This window comes from Sus scrofa, chromosome 5 (genome assembly GCF_054392235.1).
Source record: "Sus scrofa isolate SSC_HxYL_T2T_F1_AM1 chromosome 5, Sscrofa_HxYL_maternal_Yorkshire_Landrace_v2.0, whole genome shotgun sequence".
Taxonomy (NCBI): domain Eukaryota; kingdom Metazoa; phylum Chordata; class Mammalia; order Artiodactyla; family Suidae; genus Sus; species Sus scrofa.
Genome location: NC_139387.1, coordinates 54,502,999 through 54,514,252, shown reverse-complemented (window position 1 = coordinate 54,514,252; position 11,254 = coordinate 54,502,999). Strand labels below are relative to the sequence as shown.

Here is an 11,254-nt window from a genome sequence, read left to right as displayed (position 1 = left end):
GAACTAGAATTGGTCCCGCAGTTTTTAATTGAGTACGTTTCAGGCACAGAGCTCAGAAATAGATCTTTAACGCGCCCACTTGTGTCGGCAAAGCTCTGCAAGGGTGCGGGCTTAATAGGTTTCTTTGCCTGGTTGGTCACAAGCGGATCACATAGCTACTTTAAAGCTATGCAGATAAGCTTTGTTTACACAATATATGCTCGAAAACCAATCCCTCCTTAAGGTAACAGAAAAGAGAAACCGGTGTCTATAAAATGTCCTGTCGGAGGGAATTTTCTGATGACCCTGAAGTAACTGAGGTCTTCAGAAATTGGATCCAGGCTGAGTCCCCCTCTCAAAACTAGTTTTTGAATCACTGCTACACATGTACAGCCTCATATGAAAGGGAAGTTTATTACAGAATTATGTGTGTGTGCAGATATTCAGTACCTCCCTTTGAGGCAGTTGATATTCTATGTATACACATGTGCGTACTCGTATGTAAAAGACTTGAAACCTTACAACGCCCTAAAAATACCTCATAAAAACTGCAGCAAATCGTCCTCATTCCTACTTCCTCAATTCTAAAGGTTCCCTCTGTCCAGATTCATGGCTTGCTTTGATCCCTTCTTTCATGGAGCACCTTTAGAGTTCAGTAGAACCACCGGGTACCCAGGGAATGGGCAGAGGAGGAAAGCTCACCAATCATGTGGGGACTTCTACACCAAGAAGGAACGGAAAAAAGTCATTTCTGGAGGAGGGCAGATTTCTGGATGTCTCCATATTGAGTAGAGAGCAAAACTGTGTGGTTCTTTGTAGGGGATGTTGAAAATTGTTTCTCCAGAATTTCTCCTTCATAGTTATTGCATGCTCTATGCCACAGTTTGCAAAGGCTATATACCTTGATAATCTTTCCTTGTCTACCAAAAACATGTACTCTGCCTCAAGACCTCTGATGGACTGGCTTAACTCATTTTGTGACAAAACCTCAGCCTATTGCCTCCTAATTACTATGACTATGGGATAACAGTATAAAGAGCAGTGGACTCAAAACCAAAAAATCTGGTTTCAATCTTGGTTCTGCTACTTACCGAGCTATGTGACCTTGGACTAGTTGCCTGCTTCAGCTTCCTCCCACAGATTTTGAAAAACTGGCCTTAGGATTCCTTGTTTCCCTCTAGGGCTGCACTGTCTCATTCCCCCTTTAGATACTGAGGGGGAAAACATGGATCATCATGCCCCTACTTGAAGGGGAAGAAATCATCTTTAGTTTCTTTTGCACGAGGTGAGACAGAGTTGCTTGTAGATAATGTTTTTCCCCCCTTCTACTTCATTAGATATTGTCATGCTGTGAGTAGTATTCTTTGCAGTAGGAAATAATGAGACCCCCTCCTTCCCAGCTCATGACCCAGATCCTCAGAAGGAGATGATGGTGAGAGTCAGTATGTCAGTCAAGTTATAAAAAGGCTGAGAACTTAGGAAGTTCTTGCTCAGACTTCAAGTCAAGCATAACTGATTAAACTGTCCTGGTGCTTAGCACAGGACCAGCGTATGCCAGAGCCTTCTCCTTGGAGATGGACTCGCTCTCTTTTTCATTCTTAAAACCCAGCTACTTTTTGAGGTCTTCTCTGACCTTCCCAGATGAAGCTAGCAACCTTCACCCCCAAGTATTGGAATCACCTCGTTCATCACTTACTCTGTTGTGTGGTCATTTTTTTTTTTCTTTTTTTTTTAGTGTGAGTCTGTCACTCCCAATAAACTTTGATATCCTCAGAGATTATTAGTATTTGATTCTCCAGCACTTACCACAGCACCTCACGTATAGTAGAAGCAAAATCAATGCCTGTATCCCCGTGCCCACTATTTCTTGACTCAGCAGGCTCAAGGAGAAAAGGAGTGTGTTGCAATCCAGAGAGTCTGAAACCTCTTCAGAAGTCTCTCCAATGGGTGTGTTTAAATTCAGAGGCAGCATCTGGGCCTGCATATCCTTCCTGCCAGTTCCCCAGAATGCTTCAGCTGGACCTGCTGCCCAAGATGTCCAAAACCCAGAGGTGGAGGAGATTACATGCCAGAAGCAGGGTCCAGGGCCACCCGTGAATTCAAAGACAGAATTAGTTTTCACTGAAGGCCCTTGGTCCCCTATTCCTCTCAACCTGAGAGAAAGAAGTGTTCACTGAACCAAATAATTTGCTTCTGGCATGGAAATTTCTTTATTTTGTCGCTAGCTGTGGAATAAAATCATGAGCAAGATACTTTTTTCTTTAATAAAAATGGTCAAAAATATATAAGCATTTGAAGGCTTTTGCATATGTGCTCTGATATGGAACATTGCTGAGAATGTGAAAGTTAAAAAGTTGGGGTGGGGGAGAAACATGTCACTGATTCTACGAGCTTATGCAATTTAGAGAAGTACCCCTCAGGTACTCTGTTAGAACCTATTTATTCTAATTGGAGGCACATTTCAAATGGGTGTGGTTTCAGTTAAATGGTTTCCCAGGCTACAGTAAGTCAGAAGTAGCAAATTAGATATGACTTGGAGGCAGGCACTCTGACACATCAAGAAGTGACAGCTGGCAGCCTGACTGTGAGTAAAGAGACTGAAAAACCTATAAAAAGCAGATACAAGAATTCAAAACGAATTTAGTGCAGGTGTCAATACTCCAAGATGACATGCATAGGGCCAAGTGCTGTTTATAATGATGATCCTGAATTATGGATAGAATATTTTTTTTCTTATACATGTGTAATATATTTTACTAAGCTTTTCACTAAAATAACTGAAGCAGAAAATAAAAAATAATAAAAAAAAAACAATATTGGCCTCCAAACATAGAAGCTTCTGTTTTCTCAGCCATTGTTTCTTGGGGCACATATAATTCCCTGGCCACATATAATTCCCTGGCCACATATAAGTTGGGCATCATTGAATTCAGAATTTTAAAATATCAGTTTTGAAAAAAAACTTTAATTTTAGGTTTGTTTGGAGTTTTCAATATGGAGTCACTGAATAAGTGTTCTTGCACTTATTAACCCAATTTTAAGACAAATGTCTGACTCCTTTCCTGGAGCATTTTTAAAAAGTACATGCTGCCCAGGTTTTTTAGTGTAAATCCATCTTAATCACAGAAAATATGTGATAATTTTCCATGTCAATCCCATATTAAATTCTGTGGAAAAACTGCAACTTACATTGGACTTAAGCATGCACTACTATCCACTTTGAATTTATTTAAAACAACACAGAACTATGAATGGGCCTAAACATATTGATCTGAAGGACCAATAGATGAAGAATTTTTGTTTAATGAAAAACATCAGATAGCTCTCTGAAGTAAAACACTGTTATCGCAATAGTACAGCCAGCTTTTGGCATTATAATGGGCTTCAGTCCTGAAGGCTCTATTCACTTTTGTCTGCAGTAAAAGGCCTTCGGTGGCCCAGCCGTGTCTTCCAACTCTCTGTTGGTCATCACCTCCCAAGGAGAGGTTCAGAATTGCCCTGTGACATAGACAGGAACAGCCTGAGGCTCCTTTGACATACTTTTCAACAAATCTCAGGTAATGGACAATTACAAAAATTATGGCCTTCATAGCCAGTAACAGAGAACTAGTTGAAAAATAGTTTTCACACTGATAGGAACTAAAACTCCAGTCATATTTTAAACAGCTATTAAAATATAGTTTCTAGTGCCTTTAAAATGTGCTTAGCCCTTGGGTGGGGGAGACTATCAGTTCAATTAAACTTTGCTAAGTGGTAGATGTATATAAAATTAATTAGCACAATACTATTGTATAAAAACATTATTGACTCAAGATTTGTATTTGTCACATACTGAAAAATCATGTATACTACCAAGGATTTAGGCTAAAGCTTCGCCGCTGCAGGCAAAGAATCCTCCTTAGTGAATTAAAATGACTCCAGTCTTTTTGTTCATTAAAATAAAACAATGACCAAAATAACATTTTTCAGGATGCAATATAGACAATATTATTTTGCAATTCTAGCCTCATTGAATTTATCTTATTACCATGCTAGTTTAGAGATATTTTGAACTATATAACATAAAAAATCTGGTCCAACCCTAAGTTTTTTTATTACACCAAAATTATAAAAATGTGAAAATATTTTACTACCCTTTGACTTACTTTAAATCTTTTTTTGGTTATGAAACTAATATTATTACAATATGACATTAACACATAGCTCAAAATATTAAAAACGCTATTTTTTCCATTATTCTGGTTTAAACAGAATGTTTTTCCAAAGTTCAGTAAGTTACAATGCTCAAAAATCCTACATGGTTTTCTAATGTTAATTTGTATTTCCTTTGTTCCATGACATTTCATGAATGTTGCCCAATCAAATTCGGTTTATTTAGTTCAAGATGCTGCAGTGGAAACTAGTTCACTGACTGGGGCATACCAAAGATCTGGCCTCTAGTGCTGGCTCCAGGTAGCTCTGTGACTTTGGGAAGATATTTGATTATCTCTGGGCTTCATTTCCTTCATATTATAAAATGCAGGGGGGCTGGACAGCTGATCTCTGAGGTTCCTTCAGGCTCCACTTTCTATGACTTGCAGTTTGGTTGCAGTCAAGTCAGCAGAGGGAGCACTTTTTCTACATCTCATAAATTCTGACTATTAATACAACGCCTTTCAAAATCAAGGAGTTTGTGAAGAACAGAATTGAAACTAAATATTGGCAATCTTTCACACAATTGTTATCAAATTCCAACTATGATTATAGACCTGAGAAAAGTCCAGAAATGATTTTTTCTGTTCCTTGGATTCCATGATAAAGTACCACAAGATAATTATTTTATAAAGGTTAAGGAGCTAAAATATACTGAGAAATTAATCACCCTTAAGGGGTAGTGTATTTATAGGGAGCCCAGTGAAAGGGAAACACCAGACCATACAACAGAGACTATCTGGTGCCAAAGATGAAAAGTGAAAAATTCATCAATCATGAAAACATTAGCAAATTGGGTCTGACATAAACAAACCAGGCAAGTGACTGCTAGATTTTTCTTTTGCACTTTTCATGTAGACACATTGGGGACAAGCAGGAAGACACAGCCAAGAGCTGGAGGCTTGCAAGAGACTGGAAATGTGTGATATTAAGATCATGACATTTAATAAAGTTGTGTATCTGAGAACCTAAATGACTTTCATCCCTATATTCATAGATGTCTTAAAACTTAATCAAGCATAATTATGTCTTTTTAATTATTAGACAATCTCATAGCATACGTATATTAAAGTTTTTATTCCTTAGTAAGAATTTTAAAATCACAAAATAGCGTTGCAATATTTATTTTAGGTAATAGAATTTATGGAGTGCTGAAAATACTAGAATATAAAGATAATTTCTAGTTTATCTTTACATACTAAACTTTTCTAAACCAGCTGGTTTCTTGCAGACAGTATTTATTTATTTTTTTTAATAATTTAAGACAGCATAAGCTTGTACCAAGCATAAGCATTGTAACAAAAGTGCAACTTTTCAGCAAATCCTCCCCAAAAGATATTTTAACTGAAAATATCATTAGCACATATTTTCTCCCTACAAAAATAGCATGTCAGACATCATTAATTGGATGTATTAACAACTATGTACATAAGAGCCACCTTGTAGGCTAAGAGTATAACGTTGTTTAAACACAGCGTTTGAGGCAAACAGTAGCAACAGCAGCAGCAAATGCACCAAACTGACTAAAAGACCCAGATATTTTTTTCACTCATAGTCAGACTGTTGTGTCTCACCCCTTACATAACATTCAAGTGAGATTTCTCACAGTGCTACCTTGGCAACAAACTAAAAATATCTAGACAAGGTCTTGGTTTAAGCCTTATTAAAAAAGCTTTCTTTGTGATTATCTGGTATCTGGTTTGGTCTCCAGAAAATACATAGACTTGGAGATAGGAAGGCCTCACAGGGCTTCATTCCACATCTTTACAGCATTTCCAATCAAAACTGACCAGTTTAATGCTTTCCTCCACTTTTGTGATGAAACAGAATATAGGATAAATCAGTTTGGACTTATTTTTGCTTTTTAAGTTCAGTGCACATTCTTTTTGTTTTTAACAGCAAGATTATACAAACTTAGGAACATGATGGATTAAGTAATGACAGGGTGAGAATAGATGCACTCAGTATATATATATATATATATGTATGTGTATATACATACATATTTGAAGTTAAGACGAGTTGATTCATGGTCAATTTCTCAATAAAGTGCTAGCAAATGTACTGAGAATGACTGGCCTTCCTCATCCATCTCCTTCCCTGACTTCGTTCTGACTGTGGCCCAACTCCACGTCTCTTTAAACAAGTGCAAGTTACTAAGGGATACCATTCAAACCACTTCAGAATTGGTTGCAACGTGAGCGACTGCATGCTCACCCCTTCCTCTTTGAAAAATATAGCCTTTTAAAAAGCTGAACATTATAAAATACTGAAGAGTAAACTGAATTCTAAAAGGTCCTCCTTCTGTTTGTGGAAAGCCTCCTCAAGCGAGCAGGACAGTTTTGAGACCTAGGCAGAGAACAGCTTCCTGCGGTTGCATGTCACCTCCTCGGCCACCTTCCCCTACCCTGGTTCAGTGAGCTCACTCGTAGAGCAGACCCTTCTCACTTCCTCGAGAATTAGGTTTTATATTTTAAAAGACAATGGAGCGTGGCCTAAAAGAAGGCAAAACTTATTCTGGGGAGTTCTTCAAAGAAAAAAGAATCAGTATCACAGAGGTTCTTTTACAGCTGGCGGGGGAAGAAAGGGATGTGTGTGGAGGGCGGTGGGCTGGTGAGGGATGAGCAAAACAGGAACTCCAACTGTACACAAAACACCTGTGTTGTTTTCTTAAAAAAAAAAAAAAGCCTGTCGTGCATCTATTACACTTCCTCCCTTAAAAACGTTAAGGGTGGTTTAACTTATTAATATTATTATTCCGCGTGAACTCTGGTCCTTTCTAAGAAAGGGGCGCGAGGAATCAGGGGCTTTCCTTTCCTGGCTGCGAGTGATCTTCCTGAGCGGAGCTCTCTGGGTTCCCGGGCTCACGGGGGCCGGCGAAGGGCAGGTGGGTGCGGCCGTGCGGATGCGGGGGGTGCAGCGCTCCGGGGGACGCCACCTCGTGCGGCAGGAGGGTCGCGGCGGCGGCGGCCGCTGCCTTTTCCGGAGGGGGCGACAACACTGAGGACAGGCAGGGGAAGGCGGCTGCGGCGGCTGCGGCGGCTGCAGCTGCGGCGGCGGCGGCCGGGGCGGGGATTCCGGGGTATAGCAGTGGGAATGGGGCGGCGGCCGCCGCCGGGTACAGGTACTTCTCCAGGCCGCTCTTGTCCAGGAAGGGCTGCACGTAGGCGGCGGCCGCGGAAGGCGAGAGGAAGTAGAAGGGCAGGCAGAAGGGGGCTGCAGCAGCCGCCGGCTGCGCGAAGGGCGCGCCCCCGCCTCCGCCGAACGCCACCAGCGAGCTGAGCAGGGCGGCGTCGGGTCTTAGCAGTGCGGCTGCAGCGGCCGGGTCCGGCCCCAGGAGCGCGGCTGCCGCCGCCGCCGCGCCACCCCCCGGACCGCCGCCGCCGCCGCGGGAATCCAGCTTCATCCTCTTGGGCGCCGGCGAGTCCTCCCCGGGGGGCTCCTGCTTGATGGTGACGCGGCTCGCCCCCGCGCCTTTGCCTTTCTCGCGGTCTGGCCGGGCCTCGGCCTCGCCGCCGTAGCCGCTGTCCGTGTCTGTATCGTTCTCAGCGGCGAGCTCGGCGCTGGGCTGAGTCCGCTGGATGACCGGCACGCAGTGGGCGAGGGGCTCCAGCTTCTGCCCCGCGCGCTCCAGGCAAGCGGCGGCCACGGACCCGGCGGGGGCGGTGGTGGGCGCGCCGGTGCCTTTGCTCAGAGGAACCTGTTGAGTCAACAGCTGCGGGGTGGGTAAGAACTGGGTGGCCACGGCGTGCAAGTGGTTGATCAGCTGGACACACCGAGGCTCCCTGGGCGTCCAGCTCTCAAACCGGGCGAGGTATTGCAAGACTTCTTTGGCGCATGTTTGAAATCCCGAGTGGAACGCATCCAAGTCGGACTGAATGGGCGATTTCAAAGATCGCTCCCCTAGGATGAGGAAGGGGTAGAGGGGTGGGGAACAGAGGAATGGAGGCAAGAAGAAAAATACCGACGTTAAAACATCTGCTTATCACGTGGGCCCTGCATTGACTAAAGTGATCCCAGTTTTTCCTGTGTATTCCTATGATATAATCCACCGGTTGCAGAGAGGTGGGAGGAGTGCGGGGTGGCGGGGGTGAGGAGCAGGGGGGCGCTCTACTTGCAGCTGAAAAACCAAAGTGGAGAGGGCGCAATCGCCACTTTAAATAAAAATCTGATTCCTGCGAGTTCTAATGAAAGCCTCTAGGATGCTTTCGGGAAGTGGGTACTTTCCAGTGAAGGGAAAGTATAAGCAATTTAACAAAAGAGAGTGAACCCGTGGGGCCAAGAAGGAGGTGAGGTGGGGATGGGGAAAGAGTCCTAACATTGCTTCTCTGTGGGCTGCCCGGTCTATCAGGGTGGGTTTGCCTCCCTGAACTGACTTACCATTCTGTAAAGCAATTATCTTCTGATGCTGCTGCTCTGTTAAGGCTGTTAAAGCTTTTAAGTGTTTCAAAGTCAATTCCAATACTACCGCTTTCTCCAGATGCCCCAGAGTCTGCAGTGGTGCAAAAGAGACGGGGGCACTTGGTTACTTAAAAACACATTTGGCATGACTGGCTTTCCATTCAGCTCAGCAACTTAAGCAAGCACTTTGAAAGAAGTACCATTCCTATACTTCTTGAGCTTCAACAATACAGGTTATAAATGATTAAGAAATCAGTTGTGAACACCTACTCTTGAGTTTGCAGGAAACTCTCCACTATAGCACAAGTTGTAAGGCATGTGATATTTACATTTTATTCTTATAACCCTGGGACTAGTACCAGGCTATTAACACACCCTTGGAGAGCAGCAAAGAATAAAAATGTGCATCTTACTGTCAACTTTAGATGTTCAGGCAGTAAGTCTTTCAGCTGAGCAATGCATTCATTAATTCGGTCTCTTCTTTTCTTTTCTATTAATCTGTGCGGTAATTTGTAGGTATCCTTAATACATGAGAGTCATGGAAGAGAGAAAACAATAAACTAAACATTCATTCACTGGATTTAACAATACCCTGCCATCCTCCCCCCAAAACATACTATGTGAGAAACTATGCCCAAGAAACCTCTTTCCTCTGGACTGTTCTGAAATGCAATTTAAATTCAGGTATGATGTTTAAACTCCCCCTGAGAGTATCCAGCAAACCACTTAAAATTCAGTTGGGGAAGCTCAAGATCTGTAATATATTTGCGGGCAGACTTCCCTGTTAAATCAATGGCCCTAATTAACTATCCAGGCAGGTTAAGAGGAACGTCGGAAACTTACACTTACCTTGCTATCGTCTCGCTTCATGCTCCTTTTGGGCTTACACATATACAAAGAGGAATAATCCAGTCTGCAAAATAGAAATCAGCATCAGGAACCCATTCCGAGAGGGGCTCTGCCCTCCCCGCTCCATACCACTTTCTGGAGAAGAAAAAAAAAAAAAAAATCAAACTGAAGCCTAGACAGATATTCGCAAGGGTGCGTGCACCTTACCCTATAAAATCTCTATGTTCCAGTAACTGTCTTTCTTGCAAATGAGGAATTCCTTCGTCCATGTTCAATCGCTGTCCGTTTCCTCTGTTTCGATTTTTGGGGTTCTGTTCTATAATCTGTGGGACGGTAGCCCTGGGAGATCCTGGGGGGAATCTGTACGTCTCCAGTCTCTCTCTCTCTCTCCCTCTTCAGTGCAGTGTTGAAAGTGTGAAGCAGTTGGTCCCCCCCTCCCTCCGCGCTCGCTCTCTCGCACACACACGCACACACACGCACGCACACTCGCGCTGGCTCCACTGCGCTGGTAGTTTGCTCTCACTCCGGGCAGTGTTTGGCCACAGGGCACGCGCGTCGCCGGCCAGACCAGCACCCAGCTCACGTGCGGAACGTACCATCCGCGGTCCAGCCCGGAGGGGGGCGGGGGAGGAGGGGCCGGGCCAGGAGGGGGCGTCGGGAGAAGGCTGCTAGGGAAGGCGGACGGCGGGAGGGGGCGGGGACACCTGATCAGGGCCACCGGAAAGGAAAAACAACTTCAGCCAGGCTATTAAGCTTCCCCAAGGCAGCGCAGTCAGCTGGGGGAGTGGGAGGGGGCGCCCGGGGGTGCGGGGCAGCTTGGGCTTCCTCCGCTGGGAAGTGCGACTCCTTCAATCCGTCTGTCCTTACGGATAGGAACGTGAACGTGGCTTTTTACTTTTCCACAGACTGTGCTGTTGGTTTGGACCAGAGAAAGGAAAGAGAAAGAGAATTCGCGATGGGTCAACTTCAGTCCCGAAGGACAATTTGGAGACTTGTTTGCTTACGCTCAGTGGCCTGGGGGGACCCCTAGACCTGATTGGAGGTTGCCCCCAAAAGGGACAACATGAAATCTGCTCCCCGAGAGATTTAAGATAAGTGAAAATGTAGCCACTGGGTCAGAATGTCGCAATCCAAGTGTCTTTCTGCCCCACAGTGTCCAAACTTCCCGCAGCAGCCGGAATTGCGGTGCCACTAATCACAGCCACAGATGACGACGTTTGGGTTCTCAGGAGCTCCCTCAGGAACGCGGCGGGGAGGGAGGGGAATAGGATGGGGTGGCAAGAGAGGGGCTCCCGCGAAAAAGCAATGCAGCATTACCAATCGCCCGCTAAGCCCCGCCGCCCCTCTGCGCCTCGGGTGGCGCTGCGCACTTTCCCCGCCCCTCCCCCTTCGTGTGATAAGAGACGCCGGGAGTGTGCAGAGCCCACGTTTACTACCGCTGGTACCTCCAAAGCCTCCCTCCTTAATCCTGTCTCAAACGGGTACCAGCACAGGGCCAGCAACGTGATCCGACCTGCCGCTGCTGCCACATCACTGCACGGGGAACCCGCGCGCGCGTGTGCGCGTGCGCGCGCTTGCCCTGCAGCCTCGGTGCCCCGCTCGGGGAAAGCACAGGCCACCTCGAACCGGGCTACCTTTCCCCAGAGCCATCCCCGGAGCATGACTCACTGCTAGTGAGAGTTACCGGGAGGTGCCCGCAGTTGCGCACTGCCCCTGGTGCCTGGCGCAGCGGGCCGCAAGGGACATCGGAGACCGAGGGAAAGCGCGTCCTGCGGGATTCCCAGGTCTCCGGGCCCATTGCCCCCACTGGGTCTGCCAGGAGGGGATAGGGAGA

The 11,254-nt window shown here is 45.4% G+C and overlaps 1 protein-coding gene across 5 annotated transcripts; it reads right to left on the bottom strand.

Moving 5' to 3' along the window:
* Positions 1–5,228: 5,228 nt before the first annotated feature.
* BHLHE41 (basic helix-loop-helix family member e41) lies at positions 5,229–10,103 on the bottom strand. 5 transcript variants are annotated; one of them, XM_085025122.1, is made up of 6 exons: positions 9,628–9,961; positions 9,421–9,484; positions 8,985–9,092; positions 8,551–8,662; positions 7,558–8,073; positions 5,229–7,218 (listed from the first exon to the last, which is right to left on the bottom strand). In XM_085025122.1, exons 1-6 carry the CDS (start codon positions 9,687–9,689, stop codon positions 6,971–6,973), a joined length of 1,110 nt encoding a protein of 369 aa, XP_084881248.1. In that variant the 5' UTR covers positions 9,690–9,961; the 3' UTR covers positions 5,229–6,970. The 5 variants fall into 5 exon arrangements, with proteins under 5 accessions (XP_084881248.1, XP_084881249.1, XP_084881247.1 ...); XM_085025123.1 differs by having other exon boundaries at positions 9,421–9,555; positions 9,905–9,961; XM_085025121.1 differs by lacking the exon at positions 9,628–9,961 and adding an exon at positions 10,017–10,103 and having other exon boundaries at positions 5,229–8,073; positions 9,421–9,555.
* Positions 10,104–11,254: the final 1,151 nt, after the last annotated feature.

Bases quoted from the DNA above. Each gene is read 5' to 3' on its own strand.
- BHLHE41 (XM_003355541.5), bottom strand. From the start codon at position 9,689: ATGGACGAAGGAATTCCTCATTTGCAAGAAAGACAGTTACTGGAACAT. The intron at 9,485-9,627 runs GTAAGGTGCACG...TCTATTTTGCAG, and splicing joins GAACATAGAGATTTTATAGG to ACTGGATTATTCCTCTTTGT. The intron at 9,093-9,420 runs GTAAGTGTAAGT...TCATGTATTAAG, and splicing joins TGAAGCGAGACGATAGCAAG to GATACCTACAAATTACCGCA.